This window comes from Anolis carolinensis, chromosome 1 (genome assembly GCF_035594765.1).
Source record: "Anolis carolinensis isolate JA03-04 chromosome 1, rAnoCar3.1.pri, whole genome shotgun sequence".
NCBI classification, from domain to species: domain Eukaryota; kingdom Metazoa; phylum Chordata; class Lepidosauria; order Squamata; family Dactyloidae; genus Anolis; species Anolis carolinensis.
Window position 1 is genome coordinate 87,755,102 of NC_085841.1, and position 25,232 is coordinate 87,780,333.

At 42.2% G+C, this 25,232-nt stretch overlaps 2 protein-coding genes across 16 annotated transcripts in view; both read left to right on the plus strand.

Annotated features, from left to right (window-relative positions):
• The window catches only part of epb41l2 (erythrocyte membrane protein band 4.1 like 2), a 151,356-nt gene that overhangs the window by 22,047 nt on the left and 104,077 nt on the right, over positions 1-25,232 (plus strand). For 14 of the 15 annotated variants that reach the window (XM_062978679.1, XM_062978685.1, XM_062978701.1 and 11 more), the window contains exons 2-3: positions 11,731-12,158; positions 15,536-15,739. In XM_062978679.1, coding sequence (XP_062834749.1) covers positions 11,745-12,158; positions 15,536-15,739 — 618 coding nt within the window. In that variant the 5' untranslated portion in view covers positions 11,731-11,744. The remainder of the gene's footprint in view (positions 1-11,730; positions 12,159-15,535; positions 15,740-25,232) is intronic. The other variant, XM_062978691.1, reaches the window with a different exon arrangement.
• Positions 15,746-24,640, plus strand: LOC134298444 (uncharacterized). Its single transcript, XM_062978748.1, has 2 exons — positions 15,746-20,966; positions 21,026-24,640. Exons 1-2 carry the CDS (start codon positions 19,846-19,848, stop codon positions 21,906-21,908), a joined length of 2,004 nt encoding a protein of 667 aa, XP_062834818.1. The 5' UTR covers positions 15,746-19,845; the 3' UTR covers positions 21,909-24,640.

A 25,232-nucleotide genomic window follows, 5' to 3' on the forward strand; every position in this document is an offset into this window, starting at 1 on the left:
AATGGGAAAGGGGAACTCACGTGTTTTTTTCCAGAGCCAGGTAAAAATGCAATTCTTTCATATATTAAGTAGTCTATTAATCAGAAAAAGTTCGTTTTTTTTTTGCCATGGACTTGCTGTCTGCATACATAGGGCAAGGAATCATATGAGTCATTATCTTTGAGTAATTCTGACTGTCCTTTAATATCTGGAAAGGAAAGGTCTGAAATCAAGATAGTATTTAGAAATATAACTGCTCAATGTATTTAATTTCTAAACTTAAAGTGAATAATTGGAAAGTCAGTAGAGAAGACCAAAGGAAGACAAGGGGAGCTGGGGAGGGAGGGGGAATAATAGTACCATTGTATTGCATTTTATTTTGATTTAAAAAATGTAACTTCTGCAATAAAATTCTGATTAGTTTTTTTAAAAGAACAAAACTGCTGTGTTTCTTCATTAGGGGCAGGTGTGTTTCTGTGTTCTTGCTGTTCTAGAACAGGTTGGGCACTCGGACTGTAATTCTTTTTTGTTGATATCTGGCTTTAGACAACCCTATAAAGACTTACGTTGCCCTGAGACAAATGATCAGAAACATAACAAAAAGTATTGCAGTCAAAAGCTTGAAAAATATGTGGCCTTTTTATTTTGAAGAAGCTGACACAGTAAGATTACTAGTGATATGTGGAGGGAATGAATAGGGAGTATGGCCCAAAGTGGTCTTGCAACCAGACAGGGAGTTAGAGAGGAAGATAGTCCACCATGGAAACAGAAAAGGGGGTGATAGCAAACCATGTTGAAAAAAACTGCATCTGCATAGAACCATCTGGGGGACCTAGAAATTCCTGGAGATTACATATTTTGTCAGATGTATGTACATCAAACCACAGGAACTGGTCTCATGGTAATGGGGAGGGTCATACTGTATTTCTTATAATTGTTCTGATGTAAAGATTGATATAATTTTCTTCCCATCTTTTTATATTCCCATATATTAAAGCATATTTGTAAGAATAGTGGGTAACTGTTCAAAATTATGTTAACTTTCACTTACAGTCAGCTATGGATTGTCATTAATAGTTTACAGCAGTGATTCCCAAAGTAGGCGCTACCGCCCCCTGGTGGGCGCTGGAGCAATCCAGGGGGGCGGTGATGGCACCTATTAGGACATGGGGCGGGGCCAGGGGAGGGGAGGGGCCTCTTCACAAGTGCTGGTAACAGGGCTGAAACCCTGAGGCGCCTGTTAGGACACACAGGGGCAGAGCTAGATGAGTGGGCGTGACTTCTTCCCAAGAGCCCGAGACAGGGCTGAGAATCTATACCTCTCCTGAGACGCTTGTTGGGACACAGAGGGCAGAGCTAGGGAAGGGGGCCGGGCCTCCTTCCAAGAGCCCGAGATAGGGCTGAGCCTCTATACCTCTCCTGAGAGGCCTTTTAGGACTATGTCGCACCTCAGCCTTGATTCACCTTGCTTCAGCACACAAACTCCACAGCAGGTTTGAGTCTTTGTATAGTAAAAAGTTCTTCAAAAGTAAAAGTAAAGCATCAAAAGTCAGTTACGAATATAGTCTTGAGATATAGGTCCAGAGCTTACCAGGAATAAACAACATCCAAAGGAAACATGGCAAAATCCAAGAAACATAGATACATGGCCTGCAGTATAATCCAAAGCACAGCAAGGAAACTAGAGCTTGCCTCTCCGGTAGCGAGAAAGTTGCTTTGACAACAGCTTTTCCCCAAAGCACCCCTTTTATCACATCACTCTTTGCAATACATGAAAGCATTTCTTTGCCCTCTCATCTACCTCCGTCTGTTTGCAATCCTTACACTACGCCATACTCTCAGTTCCAAACGCTCAGCTCTATCTAAGGAGCCCATCCCATCAAGGTCAGTTTGCTCCTTAACTCGCTGAGATTCATTAGTAAGCTGGGAATCTTCCAACCTCCCATCCTCCATTCTCAAGTCAGTGTGCACCTGGCTGGCTTCACTGGGTTCAGGGTCATCAACTCCAGACCTGCCTGTGGGAAACTGAACTTGTACTCTCTGTTCCTCATCTTCCAAAGCTTCAGGCCTTTCGGGGATATTTTGAACCTGAATCTCTCTTTCCTCATCAGAATCGATATCAGATTCAAGCTGAGTCACAACGGACTAAAGGGCGGGGCTAGGGGCGGGGCCTTTTCCCAAGAGCGCGAGACAGGGCTGAGCCTCTGTATATCTTCCCTGAGGCACTTGTTAGAACACGGGGGCGGGGTATAGAGGTTCAGCCCTATCAGGCTGTTGGGGAGAGGCCCTGTTCCCTCCTCTAGCCCTGCCCCCTGTGTCCTGGAAGGTGCCGCAGGACAGGGATAGAAGCTCAGCCTTGCCTCAGAGCTCATAACTCCGCCCATCCCAGTCCTGGCTGCCCATTTGTGGCCCTACCCACCTCCCCTCGCAGCCCTGCATCTTGGACTAGGGGAGAGGCTCAGCCCCACCCTCTTGAGCAGGAGCCATGACCACCCCTCTAAGCCACTTCCCCCTTTCCAGGGAGCTCTGAGTCATATTTTTTCTGGAAAGGGGGCGGCAGGCCAAATAAGTTTGGGAACCACTGGTTTACAGTGATAGTTTGTGTCATTTGTTCATTGTTGGCAGTAGCAGAATTTAGGAGTCAGTGGCTTCAGAGAATGAAACAAGCAGGCTCTCAAGAGCCTGCCAATGATTCTACTATGGCTTCCCAGCCTCCCTGTGAGTGTGTGCTTACACACACATATACAAATGCTTCCATCCTTACATGGAGGCAAGAAGAGGGGAAGAAAATGGCAGCAGTGATTGTTTTTCTTACTCTGGGTGGTTCACACATTGCTGAGAGAGAAGGAGTTGGATGTGACATGAGCCCCAATATTATTTTGAATGTCTGCTGAATCCAGGGAACTGGGAGAATTTACAGGGACCACAGAATTTTCCTGTCCCCCACATGACAATGCTTTATTCCAGGAGGCATTCAGAACAGTAGCTAGCACCCTATCATAGGGTTTTCTTGGCATGATTTGTTTTCAAGGAGTTTGTTATTGCCTTCCTCAAGCTAACAGAATGTGAAATGCCCAATGTCACCAAGAGGCCATCTACATGTGTCACAAATGGTGTTGCTGCTCTGAAGTAACATACACCAGATCAGTGCTGCTGGATTCTTTGAGGCCAGCCATTGAGTTAGCTGGGTGGTTGTGAGATGTTTGTGATGCATGGCACCAAGTCAACCTGGTGGCTGGCTGGTGTCTGCATGGCCCAACAGTGCTGAACCCAACTCATAGTTGCTGGACTGCCTCCCTTACCTTCTGCCTGTCCTTCTAGGTTTAGCAGCTACCACTGGGTGTGAAACTGGTGGTGGCCATTGCTCAGTGCATCCAGTGATGCTATCTGAAGCAACAAAGCAAGAGAGGAAAGGGAGGCAATGAAAAATCGCTCCCTCCTTTCTTTCTGCTTTCTCCGATTGCTTTGACTAGCATCCCTGGATGTCAGTTTCGTGCCTGGTGGGTTACCACTAAGTCCATAGCAACAAGGGGAACGTAAGTGCCATCCTCTGTCTCTAGACTGTCCGAGTTTGAGGAAAGCAGGATGGCTGTGTGAACAGGTGAATAGGAAGCTGTTCACATCACCACAAATGCTGTGGGATTCCTTCCTAAAGAAGTCTTGTTCGTAGCCTCTCTGGTCTTCTTTTGCTGGCCAGCAAAGCTCTTTCTATTTAAATAGATATTTCATATTAAATGAGTCATGCAATAGGAACGTATGTGTTGCATTTTTATCTTTATTGTTATGTCTTAATTGATATTATACTTCTTAAAATTGTTGTTTGAGGGCAGCTTACATGTGATTGCAAATTAGACTTGATTTACTCTGCCTCTATAATGATTCTCCATCTAAGCAATCAGAGGAAACCTTCTTTTCAAACAATAAGACTCCAATTGCTCACTTCTCATGTACGCAAACAGAGGAACTCCTTGCTGTCACACCCAGGGTCTAAGATTCCATTTTCTTCCTCTTCTGTATGCCCTCTTCTAATGCCAAGGAGACCCCTTCCAGATGACATCAAGTCTGTTGTTCTCCTCCCACTTCTAAGCAGGCAAAGGAAATCCATGCCAGGAATGCCATTACAGCAGTTGTTTTCTCCCCATCCCCACAACTAGGGAGGTGAAAGGAACCCAGTTCAGTGAGCTGATCTTTCATTTAAAGCCAGTATTCCAAACAGTCTCATTATCTTTCCTTTCCTGCCTCAACACAAATACATTAGGAGAGCTATGTATTGTGAATGAGAACTTTGAAATTATCAGTAGAGTTTAATATTTCCCTATATGCAAGCTGAAATATTTATAGAATATTAGAATCACTTGCATACTTACTTGGATTTCTTAGAGCTAATGATAGTTGTTTAATTAGCAATTTTCCCCCTGTTGCTAGCTTAGTATAGCATTTTCACAGACATAGTAATCTCTTGCTTTGCAGGAAAGAGAACAGGAAAACAGAGTTGTCTCTTTGACCCATGTGCATTTTCTGGCTGCTGGAATGAAGTGAGTTGGAACTAAATTCTGCTTGTCCACTGGGCATGCCTTTCTCTAGCAAAGTCCAGGCTTGGGTGGGGCCAGACTTGTTCATTACTTGTACAGACACTAGATTTTGACGAGCTGGCTTGTGTCACTGGATGTGCCAAGCAAGAAATTTCATGGGACTGATGTGATATGAATAATATACATTCTATTTGTGTAAGTATCTTTGTTTTGTTTTCATAGCTGTTATGGACTTTAATATTATTCAAGGTTGCTTTAGGACAGTGTCAAAATCTGAAATGATTTCGTCCTGTTATAAAATGGGGAGAGGTTGAATAAAATCATTCATAAACTGTCTAAAAGATTACAGGAAGCTTCAAATTGGAAATTGGATGTTTAAATTAATGCTGTAACAGACTGTATTTGTAACAACAATCTGAGATGAACTATGCATTGTCAATATCCTGCAAGTAAACTTACCTTAGAGATGAAATGATAAAATAATTTTGTTCATCTCACAATACAAGTGTAATTCTTTTTGTGTAGTCATACTTAGTATTGACAGGTGCAGGTTGCTTCCCACGTCAAATTTCTTGAAAAAGATACTGAATATATGTATTATAGATGGCACAACACTAGACATAGATTGAGAGTAATGCATTTCAGAACTGAAGTCTTCCTAATCCTTTCCTTTTTTCTTGCACTAGTGATATCTAATTAATCTATGAGATGTCTTGTTTTTATCTCCCAGATTTTTTGTTATTATTTTATTTAGAAGCTAGCTGTATTTCATTTGTCTCAATATTAGAAGGAAATGCATGTTCTTTTGATGCCCTTCTGTACAGTTACAGACTTCATTTTATAATGAGGAAATAATTTGTACTTTCACATTCTGTCTGTATATAAAGGTGTACATGGAATTAGTTATCCAGTGAAATTACCATGACTCCCACTATATTTCCCTTGAAAAAAACCAAGATCATTTATGCATCTATTCCTCCTAATCTTAATCTACAGAAGTTCCTTCGCTACTTTGTGGTTCACTTTTCGCTCCCTTGCTGTTTTGTGGGTTTTTAATAAACACTAAAATAATAGTATAAATCATAAAATAATATTATAAAGCCCATATAAATCCCTCTTTCTACTTCCTTCCTAAGGAGAAGCCTAAGGAAGGGAGAGAAAAGGAGGCTGAAACAGCTTTGTTTTTGTCTCATAAGACAGTGACAGCGGCGGGAGCATGCTTGAGAAGCGAGGAGGGGACAGAGACGCTACTTGCAAACAACACAAATATAGCGTCCCTACTTCTCGGATTTTCATTTTTCGCGGGTGGTCCTGGAACATAACCCCCCGCGATAAGTGAGGGAACACTATATTCACTGCTAACATCGGGCTTCAGTGCACCTAAATCATACATGGAATTGATCTGTAAAAGCATTGTGCCTTAAAAATATAGTACTTTTGTCTTTGAATTGTAATTGTTTTGAAAGTTATGAAATGTCTATAAATTTATATAACCTGAAAGATTATGGGTGAAATGGGTACGATTATCACATACAGATTTATATTACCTGGCTTGAATGCTTCATATTAGAAGAAAGAATATACTTTCATTAATATTATAGAACCAAACATACAATAACATAATATTAGGTCTAGCAGAAGTGGATGTTTTGGGACTGTTGGCCACGAATACACTTTTAAAAATGAAACACTTATTTCAATTAATTTTTGGCAATGTGATGAATATAATGATTCCTTGTGGTACATGATGAGAGCAGGCTTGGTGGCTACCCCCTTTTGGTTGAATATGTTGCAATGTATTAGTTTGGTATTAGAAAAAACTTTCATATTTCTTTTTGAACATGTTCTTTTAAATTACATTCTTGTGGTTGGAATTTAACTCGGGTTTGTTGGTGGATCTTGCATGCTTTTACTGTTCCAAGATTTTCAGGAACATATAGTGGTATTTAATAGACATCAATTTCAGGAAGTTGTGTTTTTGAAAATCTGGCCAGCTTGTATTAATATATAGTCAGCCCTGGTTTTAACATCATGGATTTCACCGACTATCGTTCAAAAATAATTGGAGAAAAAAATTCCAAAAAAAAAATATGATTTTCTAGTATGCCAAGCATTATGCTGATGTATAGGTATATCTTGCTATAGGGTCATTTCATAGATCTACATGGTCTCTCCAGCACTCATTTGTTCACCATTTTAAACAGAGGCTGAATGAGCATCTGTCACAAGTGCTTTGATAATGTGTTGCAGTAGGTTAGACTAGATGGCCCTTGTGGTTTCTTCCAATTCTATATGTGAGGTATGTCATTTTACTATGCTAATGTATATAATAGGGTCCTGGAGCCAAACTAATGGTTAGCCAGTGTTCATGTTTATGCATAGTTCTTGTTCTTATCCTTTATATATCTAGATTATCCTTTTGTATCTGATCTCTTGTAGCCTCAAGGCTATATCAACACTGTCTAAAATTGGCATGCTGTATATTAGACCCCCAGATAATCCACACCTCAGATCCTTTGAGGAATAACTACCCTGTTTCCCCGAAAATAAGACATCCCCAAAAAATAAGACCTAGAAGAAGTTTGGCTGAATTGCTAAATATAAGGCCTCCCCCGAAAGTAAGATCTAGCAAAGTTTTTGTTTGGAAGCATGCCTACTGAACAGAACACCAGTGCATGCAGGATTGGTAAATGTACATACCAGTTGTACATGGAAATAATGGTAGTAACAAGAAATTCTTGATAGGATTCAGTTTGTCTGGTTATGCTGGTTTGTGATGACAACTACTGTACAGTATATAATAAATGTTCATTTTTTTGTTCAACAATAAATGTGAATTCTTCTTCATGGAAAAATAAGACATCCCCTGAAAATAAGACCTAGTACATCTTTGGGAGAAAAATTAATATAAGACACTGTCTTATTTTCGGGGAAACACGGTACATTGGTTATATGGAGAATTAATTTAATCTTCATATTATAGTTTTTAAGTTCTCAAGACTATTGGGTTGTTGTGTGTCTTTCGGGCTGTGTGGCCATGTTCCAGAAGCATTCTCTCCTGACGTTTCGGCCACATCTATGGCAGGCATCCTCAGAGGTTGTGAGGTATGGAGAAAACTGTCTCAAGTCTCAAGACTATTATTGTGAGATATTTACTTGTGAATGAATTCAGCTGAAATCCTTTGGGCTTACTTTCAAATATGTTTATTTAGCAAAAGTATATGAATTTCATAACTTCCAGATAGAAAGTACACATTTTATTCCTATGTTTTTTCATTTAGTTTGTTTTGTGATGTTTGACAAATCAGTGTTTAGCTATTAATTCCTAGATCCCAAGTTCTAGTTTCTCTATTCAACTGGGCAGCATCCAAAGAGATTATCTACGGTATGTGGAAATAAGACAGGTGAGAAAATTATAGCCTTAGGGCAGTATGTGCCTCCAGCACTCTCCTCCATTGTAAAAAGCTACCGTAGCAATTGCCTGTTCTTGATAAAAAATAATGTTCTTCGATAGACTGCATATTCAATATTTCTCTGTACTGTTGTGTATTTGTGAAGCAGCAGTCCTCTGATTTTAAACTGAAGAGCTGCTTGCGCCTTCTCAGGAAGGAATTTAATTTCAGAATAAATATCAAAAGTTCTGCCTGCTTCACCAATGCTTTTACTCTACAATGGATATTGTTTGGGAACAAACTCACCCCAATGGTGTCACTTTTGTGCATGCATTTTAAAAACAGTAACAATATATTCAATTATTCCTTCCTATTTCAAAATTGAAGTATTTGATCAAACGATACTTGACTAATAGCAGTTAAATGCTGACATAGCACATTATAATAATAAAATCTCTGTGTTAAGACATCCAATTATTTTAAGAATAAGTACACAGTTTTAGTGGCTTTGATGTGTTCCTGGCATTTGTCTTAATAAATGAGGAATATACTTTAATAGATATCACTCTTAAATATTACTCAGAATTCAGTTGAGTTGAATGCATAATTACAATGTTTTTATTCTGGGATAAAGGAAGTGGTTAAAGTCCTGGTGGTTTTGCCTAAGATTATATTGTTACATTTCACTTAGATGCTTGGAATAAAAGAAATATAAGATTGCATGCAAAGAGATCTTCTAACACTCCTGAGGCTGAGAAAAAGATGCAGGTGTGAGGTTGTGTGGTATCCAAAAGGCTCTCTCCAGATTATACGCGACCATAAACAAGTCTACTAGTATATCTTTTTTACTGATTCATGGAGGGCACATGCAGTCCTATAACATGTCCTCTATGTTATAAATTTAATTTTACCAAATGTGTTATATATTACTATGCAAGCAACTAATGAAAGTGCAGGCAGGGAAACATGGAATGCAATGATATCACAGCACATTTCTGTATTACTTGATGTTACCAAGTTAAAAGGCAGAATGAAAAACCAGACTGTTATTCTCAGAGGCTGCCCAAATCTGGGGTAACATGTTTTGCCTCAGTTATATGACTTTGTGTGAGTAGAACTTGTCAATTTTTTTAAAAAGTGTAAAATACACTGCAAATTGTGAAAGGCAAAATAATAAAACAACTTGCTGGCTAAATGGGACCATACTCAATACAGCACTCCAGTATGTCAACTTGCCAAATTTCATTTAACTTTAGTGCTGGAGTAATGAAAGAAAATTTCAGTTTTTCTTTGATAAATATTTTTTGTTTTGTTGTCCCTGTCTTGTCATGGAAGAAAATGGAAACATTTTTGAAGTAAACAAAGCAGATGGGAAAGTATTGAGGACCCACTGGTATAAATATATTTGTAAATGATGTAGTTGATTTTACATTTTCATGGTACCAGTAAAGGAAAAGTAATACTATATTGATTCAGAGGAGTCAATTTGAGACTTCTGTCTAGACAAATTGCTAAATAACTTCTACCAGTGTTATCCCAACAGTGAAGGACTAGTGACAATTATATAGTATGCCATCTTTGCAGAAAAGACAACCAGCTTGGATGTGTTTATAAAAGCAGTAATAATTTCAGCTGCCCAAAGTCATGAGCAGGCAATGTGTCATTAGACGGCAATTTCATTTAGTTGCTCCAGACTTGCAGAAGACCGTTTTGTAAGATTTATCTGAATTAAGAAAGTGTACAGAAGCAAGTCTATTCAGATGCAAGAATAAAATGTTCCAATATATTTACTCAAAATATATTCAGAAACATTAAGATTTCTCAAAATATTAAAGAAGTAATAGCACACTGGTATTATCTGCATTTAAAAAACAACAGAGCTGTCTCAACTTTCCAGATGTACCTGTGAAGGTGATGGGACAGAGACATTGCCTCCATAGCAGATCTCAAAACATGGGCAGTTTGATTAGGGAAGATGCAGTCCTTAAAATAACACAACCCTGAGTTGTATTGGGTTTTTAGACCCCACCAGCTCTTTGAAGTGTGTCCAGAAACAAATGGGTAGAGCTGTTGCAACAAGGGAGTTGTATACTCTCTGTAGTCAGGTCCAGTTAACAACCTGGTTGCATTTCTTTCAGATACTCTTCAAAGTTAGTCTCATTACTGCAATCCAAATTGAATGTTACTAAGACATGTATTACTGTGGCAAGTTCTTACATTTCAAATATGCTAGATATTTCACATGGTTGTTTCAGAATAAATTTATTTAATTAAATTGGGGGATTCAAACTTCAAGAATTATTTAAAGTACATACTTGATAAAGTTCAGTTTCAATTATTGCCTGGTTAATGGGTGGTAGACAATCCCGGAAAAACATATTGTACATGTTGGTACAAGTTGTATGAGACTGTGGCCAGGATGGTGTTGGTATACTACATTAATTCTTGCACTATTTTCACAGTTTTGCAGTGGCAGTAACAAAATCTGCTGACACAGAGCAGATGATTTTCCACTGCCTTGTTTTTTCCTGGCTGCTGTGATTTTTCTCTTCCTGTAGTTACAACAGCATAGTACATTACCTGTTATCATTACAATGATGTGTTGTGTCAATAGGATTGATTCAATACATGCCTATCTTTTAGTCTCAATTAAGAGTTAAGACTTATAGATTTAAGTGGGGCTTACTCTCAATGAGGTGGTTCTAAGGGCACATATACATTGACTACTTAATGCAGTTTGATGTCAGCTTGACAGTATGGTGTTTGGATGATATTTGGTGTGAACAAACAACAGTGCATCAAGGACTTTTAACTGGGATAAACAAAAGTCAGGAGATACTCTGAAATAGAGCCCTTAAAGCATTGGTGCACCTAAGAGTAAACTGCATCTTATAGCAAAACTGATTAAGGGATGGGCATTTCAGCCATCTCCAAAGTTTTGAAGCCACAAATAATGCAGATCCTGGAACCAGTTCAGGTTATATGTAAGTACCATCCAGGCTTTAAGAACTTGAACACAGTGAAATTGCTTTTTTCTCCACTGGTTTCACACTGACCTAATTGGTCAGTGTAGATGTGCCCTAATATTGCAGACTGAGGTCACATCTACATGGTCATTTAATGCAGTTTGAAGGCAGCTTGAGAGCATGGTATTTACTTAGCGCACACTGTGAACTTGTGCTGCAGTTGCTTTAAGCCCTTTAAACCAGGATAAGCACAGTCAGCAGATATTCTTAAATAGAGCCTCTTAATGTGCCACAGCAAGTACCAGTATAAACCACACTGCACTGTGAAAGCGATTCTGCAGAATGTGATTTGCTGTGCAGACACTTGAAATGCTCCACTGATCTCCATATGTGCATTCGAGGGGAGGGAGGGGGGGAGGAAGTTTTAAAGAATGCAGCCTTCACAGTCAAGTTGTAGATACTGTATGTAAGCACCATCTGGCCCCTTGAACTAGCTCCAGGACGTACAGTGAAATCATCTGCACAATGAAACTACTTCCTTCTGTGATGGTTTCATCCCAGATTAAATGGTCATGCCCTCAGAGAAGTAATGTAGTACTGAGGTTAGAAAGCCATTCTGATGTGGTCCAAATGGGAATATGGAACATCTTTAGTGATATTTAGAAAGTATTGAAGTAACTACTTTAATTACACTTGGGCAGGAATAGGAGTTTGAGACTGAGTCATATTGATTTTATATTGATATTCAGAAATTTGAAATGTCTTCTGGTGTTGGTTTGTCTGTTTGAATCTTTAAAAAATTCCCATTCCCACATTAGGTTTCTCTGAGAATCTAATCAAATATATATGTTACGTTTCTAGCGCATCCTGCAGCCATGCCTACTGAAGTTGGTTCAGAAGCTGAAGTGAAAGAATCTGAGAAGCTAGAAACAAATGTTGAAAGGGAAAATGTTGGGGATGCACCAGAATGTCAAAATGAAAAGGCATCTGAAACTGAAGAAGGTTCTCCAACCCCTCAAATTCCAGCTAGCCAAAGTAACCCAAGGAGCTCAGGAGGAAAGGGTATTTCCCGCTTCATCCCCCCATGGCTTAAGAAACAAAAATCATACACTATAGAAGAACCAAAAGATGAAACTAAGAATAAACAGCCACTGACATCAGAAGAACAGACAGCAGAGGAGGGTGAATCTCATCCTCCAGAAGAGGGAGCTCAGCCTAAGGGAAAATTGGAGGATACTACTGAGAATCTACAAGAAGCTAAAGTGGATGAAGGAGACAAAAAACTCTATGTGAGTACTGTGACTAAGATACATTGCGGAAAGGAAGTTAAATGAGTCAAAGCTTAGACCTAACATTTAGTGGCTTCAGTGGTATGCTGTGATTCACTACTACTAACCATTTTTTTTTGCACATTGTCAATCATCTGCTATTGGTGGTGAGTCATATTCTGGTTGTTTCTTTGAATAAGTTTGAACATATTGGTTTTATCCTGCTGTTTGTAAATGCTCAAAATGATAATATTGAAGTTCTTGGAATGAAATATGAAAATAAAGGAGCAAGTGGGGGAGGAATATTTCTAGTGAATATTATAGTCCCCTCCTTGTCTCCTGTGTACTGGGTTTTGTAAACTAGAATAATAACTATTTATATATTTATTACATATCTCACCTTTCTCCCAGCACACAATCCAGAATGGCAGCTTTTGACATAGGATATAGGTTGTGGCCCAGCTTTATCTGTTATAAATTATGTAATATAAAAAGATGATGTGTGCTTGCCACAGCCATAATAATAATAATAATAATAATAATAATAATAATAATAATAATAATAATAATAATACTTTATTTTTGTATCCCGCCTCCATCTCACCGAAGGGACTTGGGGTGGCTAACATGGGGCCAAGCCCAAAACAGAACAGAATGTAACAAGTTAAAACCAGTATAAATAGCTAAAAACAATATCAACATAACAATCAAATAAAATGAACAAATTTAAAACACAAAAATACAGTACAAACCATAGTGACCATATAAAAGATAAGGTAATAAAAACAAATGGTTAAATGGATCAATGGTTAAATGGATAAAATGGGGGTGGTCAAGTCAAAAAAGTTGATAATTTCAAGACCATTAATAAAGTGCCTGGACAAGTGTCAAAGCGTTGCCTGAGATAGTTTGGAGTAGAATGGGTAGGAAGGAAAATAAAGTGTAGGAAGTAGTATGTCAATTAGAGGGGTCTATCATGTCATTGGTTGTTCAAATGCACACTTGAAAAACCATGTTTTTAGCTGTTTAATAAAGGCAGACAGGGTTGGGGCCAGTCTAATCTCCCTAGGGAGGGAATTCCAAAGCCGAGGGGCCACCACAGAGAAGGCCCTCTCCCTCATTCCAACCTGTGAGTTGGACCAACCTAAGCCTGTAATAGTGGTGGAAACGAGAGGAGAGCCTCCCCAGAGGGTCGAAGAGATCATGCAGGCTCATAGGGGGAAAGGCGGTTGCGCAGGTAGATGGGTCCTGAACCATTCAGGGCTTTGTAGGTGATTACCATAGCTCCAGGGCAACAAAATAAAAACCGCTGGAATGTAACTTGTATACTGAAGGCATGCAAGGATGTCCACTCAGTTCCAGTGGCCATGGTGCCATTCAGATAGAATAAATACATCTATCCAACGCTGAGTAGCTTTGCTGGAAATCTTCAGTGTATCAAACGAAATGCCATTCAAACCCTTACTGCTTTCTCTAGTAAGGAATATGGATGTTACACAGATGATTTCAAATACTCAGTTTTTGTAAAATGTTTGTAAAAACTATTTGTTTTTGTTTTCTAAATTTATTTGGTATCTCAATTTTTCAACTTCCAGTGGACTGGATTACACCTATGGTACTGAGTGGCTCCCCCTCAGGAGCCAAAAATGGCTCTATTTAAACAGTCAAATCCAGGTTGAAAAAGCAGGGAATATATGTGTGTGTGTGTGTGTGTGTGTGTGTGTGCGAGAGAGAGAGAGAGATCGACCCAGATGCAGCCCTTTGCAGGTTTTGGAAACAACACTGAACTATAGCTTCATACTTTGTCTTATTTGGAATCCTTAAATTATAATTTCTATTTGGGATGCAATAGAAAACTATGATTAGTTGTTCTCTTTCAGGCTATGATTTCTGTCATTAATTGTTTTTATACTTATCTAAACAGTTATTTTTTATTTGTGAAATACATCTTCCTAAATTTCCTGTTCAGTGACTTTCTCTGTCTCTGTAATTAAGACAAGGCTACCTCTGTGTATGTATGAGAGAGAGGGAGAGAGATTGTGTGCATATGTGAACTTCATCTATATCGCAGAATATGAGGAATCTCAACTCTATACTCTTTTGACATAGAGTAGAGACTCGCTTATCCAACCTTCGCTTATCCAACGTTCTGTAGTATCCAACGCAGTCTGCCTTTTAGTAATCAATGTATTTGTAGTCAATGTTTTTAATACATTGCCATGTTTTAGTGCTAAATTTGTAAATACAGTAATTACTATACAACGTTACCGTGTATTGGACTGCTTTTTCTGTCAGTTTGTTGTAAAACATGACATTTTGGTTATTAATTTGTAAAATCATAATGTAATTTGATTTTTAATAGGCTTTTCTTTAATCCCTCCTTATTATCCAACATTTTTGCTTATCCAACGTTCTGCCGGCCCGTTTATGTTGTATAAGCGAGACTACTGTAGTCATAAAATATCATTTCTAATGACACAATGTTTAATTATATCTCAAACTTAATCTCTTTTTAAATATATTTTAAAGAACATTTTCAAAATGGATTCAAAGTAAATTAAAAAATTAAAATGTGTTTTTTAAATCATTGATTTTTTTTTTACCAATCTTGCTTTTTGCAAATAGGCAGAAAACTATTTAGATATGCTAGCAGAATTCAGATTTCCCCCCAACTTTGGGTAACACAGGGCATGGCTATAAATCACTATAAATTAGAAATAACTGAAAAGCATAAAACAAATAATCCATAAAACCTAAGTCACAGAAATTAAAGCTAGATCTCAAAATGTCAATGTTAGATTAACAAACAGAAAGATGAATGACATTAGTAGTTTATACTAAATTCTGTTGATTCATACCCTGTTTCCCCTAAAATAAGACATCCCCAGAAAATAAGACCTAGTAGAGGTTTTGCTGAATTGCTAAATATAAGGCCTCCCCCAAAAGTAAGACCTAGCAAAGTTTTTGTTTGGAAGCATGCCCGCCGAACAGAACACCAGAGCTTGCAGGATCAGTAAATGTACGTACCAGAGTGTTGTACATGGAAATAATGGTAGTAACAAGAAATTCTTGATAGGATTCACAGTTTGTCTGGTTATGCTGGTTTGTGATGACAACTACTGTACAGTATATAATAAATGTTCATTTTTTTGTTCAACAATAAATGTGAATTCTTCTTCATGGAAAAATAAGACATCCCCTGAAAATAAGACCTAGAGCATCTTTGGGAGCAAAAATTAATATAAGACACCGTCTTATTTTCGGGCAAACATGGTAGTAGGATATTGGCTTCCTCTGAATTTAGCAGCTAGGTGCAGAGTAATAATCTTGCATTTCAGTAGGTGTATCATTTTGTAGCTATAGCATTAATGTGTTTTAATGTATACTTTCTTGTACAGCCAGCTAAAGAAGACAGTAAAGAAATAGTTTCTGAAATAAAAGAAGATAAACAAGAAGCAGAGGAGGAGAAAAGGGAGACCAAAGAGGTACAGACTAGTGAAATCAAAATTGAGAGAATGCTTCCAAAACTTCCTAAGAGGACCAGAACTGTCCAGTGTAAAGTGATGCTCTTGGATGGTACAGAATACAACTGTGACCTTGAGGTGAGCAAGTATAACCTGCAGATCTTTTGTGTGGAAAGAAGGCTATGAGTGTAGTATACCTTAGCTGACCTGGGAGTTAACAAATGCATTTTTGAGTAAAGTTATCTGTTCCTAACATTAGTATTTAGACCAATGGTTTATGCATAGTGAAGGTTATTATTTTAAAACCGTATCTTTAGCATGTCACAACTTGGCCCTCAAGTATACTGTACAATATATAGGAAATGCAATAATATCCTCCCAATGCCTGTTTAAGCATTTGTGTTACATCTCATCACATTCACAATTTGAGGGGGTTTCACATGCACATAATGCCCCCATTCTGAGTTTAATATAAGCCTACCTAATAGCAGTTCAGTGTCAAAAACAAGGAACAAGTTTATCAGTCATCAGTTCCTTTGTTAATGACCATGATGGGTGTCAAGGCACTTCATAACACTTTAAATTAAAGAAATTAAGGATTTTAATGAGAAAAAAATGGCATGCCAGGTAAGGGAGTTTTCTGTAATTCACAATCATACTTGCCTGATGTTTCTTTTTGAGGAGTTTCCACAGCAGTTTTTTCTTCATCTACACTGGATTTCTTCTCTGAAACTGACTGTAGCTCTACTGAAGGCTTTGGCCAAAAGAATGAATATAGACACCAAGGCCTTCTTTTAACTTTGTACCTTCTGCTAGGAGAAGATAGTGCCTTCATATGGATACTTCCAGTTTCCTTTTCTGTCTCAACAAGGACCACAAGGTGCAAAGTGGTTCCACCATAAGGGCTTCACTAAGTAAGAACTTTGCAACTGGCATTTTCATCTCAGTTTAACCTCCTGGCCAGAAAGCTTGATTGTCAGTTCCCCAGTCAATAGAAGTGCTAAGCAGCAATAAAAGTAATATGGCTATATCTTCTAGCTCTTCCAAAATACTGACAGAAGTGGGAATAGGGATGATGGGATACATTTAGGAGATGGGTAGATTGTTTCCCCATTTAAATGTGAAAGTCACTCAGCCTCATGTTTAAGCTGTTAGTTGTTATGTAAAGAAATTAGCCATAAGCCATAGCAGATTAGGCATGTGGGCTGCAATTGTGATCTCTACTATGAAGATTAAGGTCAGTGATTTTATTTTAGTTGGTTTAAGTCAATACCTTCTGATCATTTAGAACATTCCTACTCAAACAGGTGAAATAATCATCATCCTTATGAATCAGTTTTCAGGTTTGATGATGCAAATAATCAATTTGCATGTATTTCACATGAACTGGACAATTTTAAGCATCTAAGAAATCAGCTATGAACTTTCAGGCCTTGTTTGTTATTCAAGCCTTGTAGGCTGAAAAAATATATGTGATTTCTTTGTATTGAGAAATTTGTCTACTGCTGTTGAGGTGTGATTTAGCATGTTTGACTTATATCTTGTTAGTTTTAGTCACTAGATATGCTATGTTAATATCTCAAAACTTTAACATCTACTATCTTTAACATGGAATTGTTTTTATTGGAATATTTCTAAATATTTTAAATGAAAACAACTCATCACATACTTTACATAAATGTCATTTTAGAATAAAAAACAGAAGAAACACTGATAACCTTTAATGTAGCCAGTTTTATCACCCTTGATCGAATACCATATATACTCGAATATAAGCTGAGTTTTTTAGCCCTTTTTAAGGGCTGAAAAAGCCCCCCTCGAATTATATTCGAGTGAGGGCCCTGGCCAGCTTATATTCAAGTCGGCCTATATTCAAGTATATAGGTAATCAGAGTTAGTCAGTCTTATCTTATTAAAGTCTTATTATTATCTTAAATTGCAGTTTTATGTAAATATTGAAAAAACATGTAACCTACTGATGCCTCAATTAATGTAATTTTGTTGGTATCTATTTTTATTTTTGAACTTTATCAGTAGCTGCTGCATTTCCCACCCTAATTTTATACTCGAGTCAATAAGTTTCCCAGTTTTGTGTGGTAAAATTAGGTGACTCAACTTATATTTGGATCGACTTATCTAAATCCATAATAAAATCAAAAACCCATATGTGTGTATATGGCATGCATGTCTGCTCACATAGGCAGCCTCCAGCCTCCACAAACAGGCTATAGTTCAAGGATTAAGAATCTAGCAAGTCACTCTTTTGCACTGACATTGCAGTTACAGCTAGCACCATGAACATGCAGCCCAGCCCCTGCCAATGTCCTCCCCAAACACTACAGCCAACCACCCAAGGACTGCTTTCGTTTGGGGACCATTTCATCCTAGATTTTGCTTTTTCTTTCATCACAGGCAGGCATCCAGGGTTCTCCATTGCTGTGGAATTTGCATGGCCCCACCCACTGCCCTTTCCTTTCCAATCTCTCTGCATAACAAACAGAGCACAACTGAGCTGCAACTAAACTTACTGGAGGAGTTTAGGGATTGACTCCACATGTTGGAAGTTATAGTTCACCCTGCATCAAGTCAGCGCACTGTCACTCCTACTGGGGAATATAGAGGAGTTGTAGTTCACCTACACCCAGAATGCTATTAACCCTAATAATGATGGCTCTCGGCCAAACTTGTCATGCAGAGCCAATATGCCCTGATTTGACTACTGCTGGATTTGGAGGGGAACTGGACTGGAAGTTGAGGAGTAGTAGGTACTGGGATTTATAGTTCACCTGCAATGAATGAGCATCACACTTGGCACACAGAGCCCCCATAACCAATACAACATGTTGGGCAAGTTTGGTAAAAGGAGTTATAGTTCACCTGCAGCCATATAAACACTGACCCCCACCGACAATGCACTAGGACCACACTTCACACAGAGAAGCCTCATGACCTACTGAACATACTGCAAGTATTTGTGGGAAGGGGCCTTGATTTTGGGAGTTGTAGTTCACCTCCATCCAAAGACCACTGAACCCAGCCAATGACGAATCTACACCAAACTTGCCACACAGACTGAATATTGCCTACTGTGGATACTGATAGATATTTCGGGGCAATTAGAAATTGCAGTAGTTCACCCCCATCCAGAGAGTACTGCAGCACACCTGGTACACACGCCCAAAATGGCCAACTTAGAATACTGGCAGGGTTTGGGGAGGATTCAGCCACGATTCTGGGAATTGTAGTTCACGCACTCCAAACAGAAAACATAACATTAAAAGACAAATAATACCATTCTCAAATGACCCGGGCATCGCCGGGTCCCCAAGCTAGTATTCGAATATATACGGTAATTGTATTTGCATTCTGTGATAGTCACATGAAAATATTAATTTCAACTTTGGGTTTAATCACAGATTTTTCTTCGTGTACTCTGTGAATGCACACTAATGGAGAAGCTGCGCCTGCGCAGGTTCCGACGGAAACTCTTCCAAGATGAAGTTCAAATTTTGGCGGTAACCACGCCCCCCTTCCCAAGGGGCATATAAGGCAGCCCCGGGCGTCCGCTCTCCAGTTCCTTTTTTTCCGCCGCAAGGTTCACTTCGGACTCTTTGCATGTCTACTACGCGTTTCAAACGCGGCACGCAGTGCGCTGCTAAAATTCCTGACTCCGACGGCCACGCCAAGTGCCTCTTCTGTCTTGGGGAGGCTCATGTGGTCGGTACCTGCCGTTTCTGCCTAGCTCTCACGGCTCAGGCCAGAAAGAACAGAGCCGCTAGGCTCAGAGCGGCGCTTTACGAGAAATCTCTCGCTCCAGAACCGACTCCGTCGACGTCGGGTGCGTCGTCGACACCAGCTCTGAGAGCAATGTTGGCACCAACAGCTAAAAGCCCCCTCGGTCTCGTCCAGGGTGTCCAGAACTTCCAGGGCCACTAAGTCTGCCAAGCCACCGTGTACCGTGACGATGGCTACCATGTCAACCCGCTCCGGAAAAGTGGGGCCTTCCTCGACGTCGAGCTCTCTCGCCTCGATAACCTCGGTCCGCTCTCGTATCGGCTCCCCTCCGTCCTCCTCTGCAATCAAAATAGCCTTTAAGAGGGCTCACGAGGAGTCTCGTCGAGCGCAATCCGACTCAGCTGTGGTTCCTCCAACACCAGGCAAATCCTTGAGGGTTGCATCTAAGCAACCGCCGACAAAGAAACGGCTGACTCAACGCTCCTCCTCTTCGGCTTCCTCAAAGAGAGATGCGCCTTCCTCCTCGGCAACCTCCTCGAGAAGGTCTTCGCCGATTGTGCCAGCCCAGCGGCCTAGAGATGTCTCTCAATCTCCTCCGCAGCCCCTATCTGACGGAGAGCTGCAGGACTCACCCCACCACTCCACCCAAACAGTGGTCAGGGTGCCAGTACCGGAGCCTCTTGCACCGCTTCACTCATCGCGCCAACAGCTCTTTCCTCCGACCTCGACACCGGAGCGTGGCAGACAAACGGCTCACCTGGCTCGAGCGGCCCAGGCCTCAGCCTCCAAAGACTCTCGGCTCCCGGCCGTCTCCTCCCGTGAGGCTATGCCTCCTCCCGAGACTACACTTTCCTCTCCCCCTCAGTCCCCTCAAGGTGCTGAGGAGGAAGATGCTGACATTGACCGCCCAGACTCTGTCCTCTCGGCCTCGGTGGTCTCTCGGCCTCGACCTTTCTCCTCCTCATGATGCGTATGAGGCAGACCCGCCCTCACCTACTGACAATATACATGCTTTCTCTGATCAAATGGTCAGAATGGCCGACGCCCTGGGCATGGAGATCAAGCAGACCTCCAAAGCAGTGTCTGATCCAGTTTTCAAAAGGGTGCAAGCCCAAGCTCCGCCAGCCACGCTACTTCCTTTCTTACCTTATCTTTTGGACGTTATCCAGGCCTCCTGGAAAACCCCGTCCTCTATACCTCCGACCTCGAAGAGGATCGAGACTTGGTACCGTACCGATGACGATTCCCTGGAGTGGCTGAAGCACCATCCCGACCCTAATTCCTTGGTCGTCAAGGCCTCCCAATCCTCAGGTCGTCAATCGAATACTCCGGCCGACAGAGAAGGGAAGCGCTTCGACGCCGTGGGTCGAAAGCTTTACTCCAGAGCCCTGTTACTTTGCCGGATGGCGAATTACGGAGCCTGCATGGGTGCCTACCAGCAGATTATCTGGGAGAAGGCACAACCCTTCTTCGCGAAACTGTCAGACGAAGACCGTTCCGTTCTTACCACCCTCCAACAGGAGGCTGACTCGCTGGCCCATTACCAAATCCAGATGGCGAAACATACCGGGGACACGGCGGGCAAGATGATTGCCCACACGATTGCCATCCGTCGCCACGCCTGGCTGAGGTCGTCCGGTTTATCCTCATCCTCCAGGCAGGTCATCGAGGATCTTCCTTTTGGCTGAGGTCGTCCGGTTTATCCTCATCCTCCAGGCAGGTCATCGAGGATCTTCCTTTTGACGCGCTCGGACTATTTAATTCGGGTACCGATTACAAACTCAAATCAAATCACGACTTTAAAGTTCTTGCGTCTAAATGTGGCGACCAACCACAGGCGCAACGTACCCGCTGGTTCCCTCATCGTTTTCGTCGTTTTCCGCCGCAATCCTTCTGGTACCAATCTTTCAAGCGCTCCTCGGGCTCGAACAATCAAAGCCATCACCAACCCGGCGTACCTGGGCTCACCGGCGTACCTGACACCATCCTTTCTTCCCAAAACTCCTTGTCCGCTACCGCTGTAGAGCCCATGCCGCCTCCACACCCCTGTGCCTTCACCGACCGCCTGGCTCCCTTCTACAATCAATGGGAGTCCATCACTTCAGATGCTTGGGTTCTCCGCATTGTCCAAGAGGGCTACGCCTTAGAGTTTGCAGAGCTCCCACCTACAGGTCACGTTCTTCTTTCAACTCCTTCTCCAGAAATACTGGCCGAAATTGATGCCCTTCTGGCCAAAGGGGCCATCCGTCTCTCTCCTCCCGAACAGGACCCGCAAAGCTTCTTCTCCAGGTACTTCACGGTCCCGAAGAGGGGGGGCGGACTGCGCCCCATTCTAGACTTAAGGGCTCTCAATGTCTTCATTCGCCCATCCAAATTCAGAATGGTCTCTATTGCCTCTATTCTCCCGATGCTGCAGCGGGGAGACTACTTTGCCTCCATAGACTTACGAGACGCTTACTTCCACGTAGCGATAAGGGAGGCTCACAGATGTTTCCTCTGTTTCAAAGTCCTCGACCAAACTTATCAATTCACCGTTTTACCCTTCGGCCTAGTCACGGCGCCAAGGGCCTAGTCACGGTTGCCACCGTAGCGGCCCACCTGAGGCTGCATGGCATCATGGTCTTTCCTTATCTAGACGACTGGCTTCTGGTCGGGCCCGACCCTGTTCTTCTCGAACGCCACGTCTCCTTCACACTGCACCTCCTGAACTCTCTCGGTCTCCAACTCAATACCGAGAAGTCACATCTCACCTCGTCGACAAAAATTCGTTTCATCGGCGCTCTCTTCGACTCCGTTATGCAGACCGTCTTGCTACCGCTCGACAGATTCCTAGCTCTCCGCCACCAGATCACCCTATGTCGATCCGCCCGGAGGGTCCGAGCCCGTGCCATTCAGGTCCTTCTAGGGCACATGGCCTCCATGGTCCTCACGACCCCCTTCGCCAGACTGCGTCTTCGGGTCCTACAAAGGTGGTTTATAGACACTTTCAAGCCGCTCTACCACCACAACTTGAAGTATCTGTTGATACCGTTGAACATTCGCCGATCCCTCTTATGGTGGACGTCTCACCGAAACGTGTGCAGGGGACTTCCATTTCATCCGACCCAACCCTCAATAACTATAACCACGGACTCCTCCACCTACGCCTGGGGAGCCCACATGAACGGCCTGACGGTCCAAGATCTTTGGTCCCCATCCGAAAGGACCAACCACATAAACTTTCTCGAACTTCTCGCCATCCTCAAAGCCCTGAAAGCCTTCTCCCGCCTCATTCCACAAGTCCATCCTCATCCAATCGGACAATCTAGTAGCAGTCTTCTACATAAACAAACAGGGCGGTACAGGTTCGAGAAAGCTGATGCACCTCTCCTCCCGTCTCTGGCTTTGATGCATAGCCCACGAGGTCCAAGTCTCCGCGATTCACCTTCCAGAACGACTTGGCAGATGCCCTCAGCAGAACGACATCCTCCTCCCACGAGTGGAAGCTCGATCCCGAAATTCTCCACACCCTATTCCTCGATTGGGGGCGGCCTACTCTGGACCTCTTTGCCTCTCCCCAGAATGCTCAGCTGTCCCTTTACGGAGCGAGGCTCCCCCCGAACTCCTTTCCAGGCTGCCTGGGAGACGCCTTTCTACTGGACTGGTCAGCAGAAATGCTTTACCTCTTTCCCCCCTTCCCCTCATACCGAAAGTCCTTGAAAGGCTCCTCTTGATCTCGGTCACGGCGATCCTCATAGCTCCGGCTTGGCCCTGTCAACCTTGGTAACCGGCCCTTCTTCGCCTCTCCAGAGGAACTTTTCACCCTCTGCCGCCCTCGCCACACCTGCTCTCCATGGAGAACGGTCACATTCTTCACCCGGACCTTCCTTCTCTTCATCTCACTGCGTGGAGGATTCTTACTTGACCTCCCTCCCGCAAAACCTCCAGGATGTTCTTCGGGCAGCCCATAAGCCGGCTACAACCAAAGCTTACACCTACAAGCTTTCACGCCTTCCTTCGATCCCGTGGCATCGACTCCTTTCTGACTTCGGTACCAGTAGTCCTTGATTTTCTCATGACTCTTGTCGAGAGAAAACTCTCTCTCACCTCTATTAAGGCTTACCTCGCAGCTCTTTCCTGGTCCTTTCAACGCCATGGTCAGCCGTCTCTCTTCTCTCACCACCTAATCAAAACCTTTCTCTGGGGCTACAATAACATCTGCCCGCCGTCGCTTCTGCCTACGCCGGGTTGGAACCTCGAACTTGTGCTCTCTCAACTCACATCTTCTCCCTTCGAACCACTTGCCTCAACCGATCTCCGCTTGCTTTCGTGGAAACTGGCCTTCCTAGTAGCGATCACTTCGGCACGACGGCCGTCTGAACTTGCTGCTCTCAGGGTCGATGAGCCATATCTACGTTTCCATCACGACCGTGCTGTCCTTCGTCCGGACATTACCTTTCTACCTAAGGTGGTGTCAGCTTTCCACCTCAATCAGGACATTGTCCTACCAGCCTTCTTCTCTAATCCCTCCTCTCCTCTCGAGCGGAGACTTCACCTTCTTGACATTCGCAGAGCGTTTACAGGGACCGCACCAGGGGCATCCGTAAGACTCAGACTCTTTGTCGCCTATGCCCCGGACAAGTTGGGTAATCCCATTTCCTCCCAAAGGTTGTCCCATTGGATTGCTCAGGCCATTGAGTTGGCTTACGAACTGGCTAAGCGCCCTCCCCCTCCATCCATCCGTCCGAGATCGACAAGGGGCCTCTCGGCATCGACCGCCTTCCTCAGGGGTATCCCGCTCGACTCCATTTGCAAAGTGGCAATCTGGTCGAACCCACTTACATTTGTTTCTCACTACAGGCTAGATAACAAGGCCCTGAAGGACTCGGCCTTCGCAAGATCGGTACTCTCATCTTGCCTATCCTGACTCTCAAACGGCCTCCTTCTTCCTATACTCTCACCTGCCAGGTGACCCTCTATACCTCTCCTTCAAAGCTATGGGGCTAGTTTCTCCCCATGTCTATACCTCCGGGGACATGTTTTTCCCCTAATTGTTGTTGGGACGTTGTTCTGTAACACTTCATTCACCCTGATGGGTATGTCAAATTGTCTGATGTTTCCCCTCTTCCCCTGGGAGAGCGTTCACATACACTGTACTCAACTTTTGTGTTGTATTACGTTTATTCAGTGTTTTTTCCTGATAAGTTCTTTCTCTTATGTTATGTTCATACTGACATTGCACTGGTCCTCTCGGACAACTTATTGCACTGGTCTCTTGGGACTATTATCTCAATGTGTCCTAATAAACATATGTTTGGACATTCACTGGTTGTCGAGTTTGCCTTGTCCCACCATCTGGGACCTTAGCGTGTCAGTCTCCATTAGTGTGCATTCACAGAGTACACGAAGAAAAAGGACAGGTTGCTTACCTGTAACCATGTTTCTTCGAGTGTACTCTGTGAATTCACACAAACCCGCCCTTCCTTCCCCTCTGGCAAACCTCTCCCTTTCTCGTTGCCTTGGCGGTGCAGGAACTGGAGAGCGGACGCCCGGGGCTGCCTTATATGCCCCTTGGGAAGGGGGGCGTGGTTACCGCCAAAAATTGAACTTCAGTTTGGAAGAGTTTCCGTCGGAACCTGCGCAGGCGCAGCTTCTCCATTAGTGTGAATTCACAGAGTACACTCGAAGAAACATGGTTACAGGTAAGCAACCTGTCCTTTCTTGGCATAATACATTTAGCTTCCTCACTCTGTGTTTTTTAATCATCTTATCTGATGAATAGTTATGAAGAACACAAACACTTGTACAGTATTGTGGAATTATAGTAATAATATGTGCCATCAAGTCAGTGTCATGGGTTTTCTTAGGTGAGGAATTCTCAAAGGTGATTTGTCATTGCCTTTTCTATATTGCTTAC

What these genes read in the sequence shown, in the direction of transcription:
- LOC134298444 (XM_062978748.1), top strand. Translation starts at nt 19,846, where the DNA reads ATGCGCCTTCCTCCTCGGCAACCTCCTCGAGAAGGTCTTCGCCGATTG. An exon ending in CGTCGCCACGCCTGGCTGAG is followed by an intron (nt 20,967 to 21,025) that starts GTCGTCCGGTTT and finishes CTTTTGGCTGAG; the next exon opens with GTCGTCCGGTTTATCCTCAT.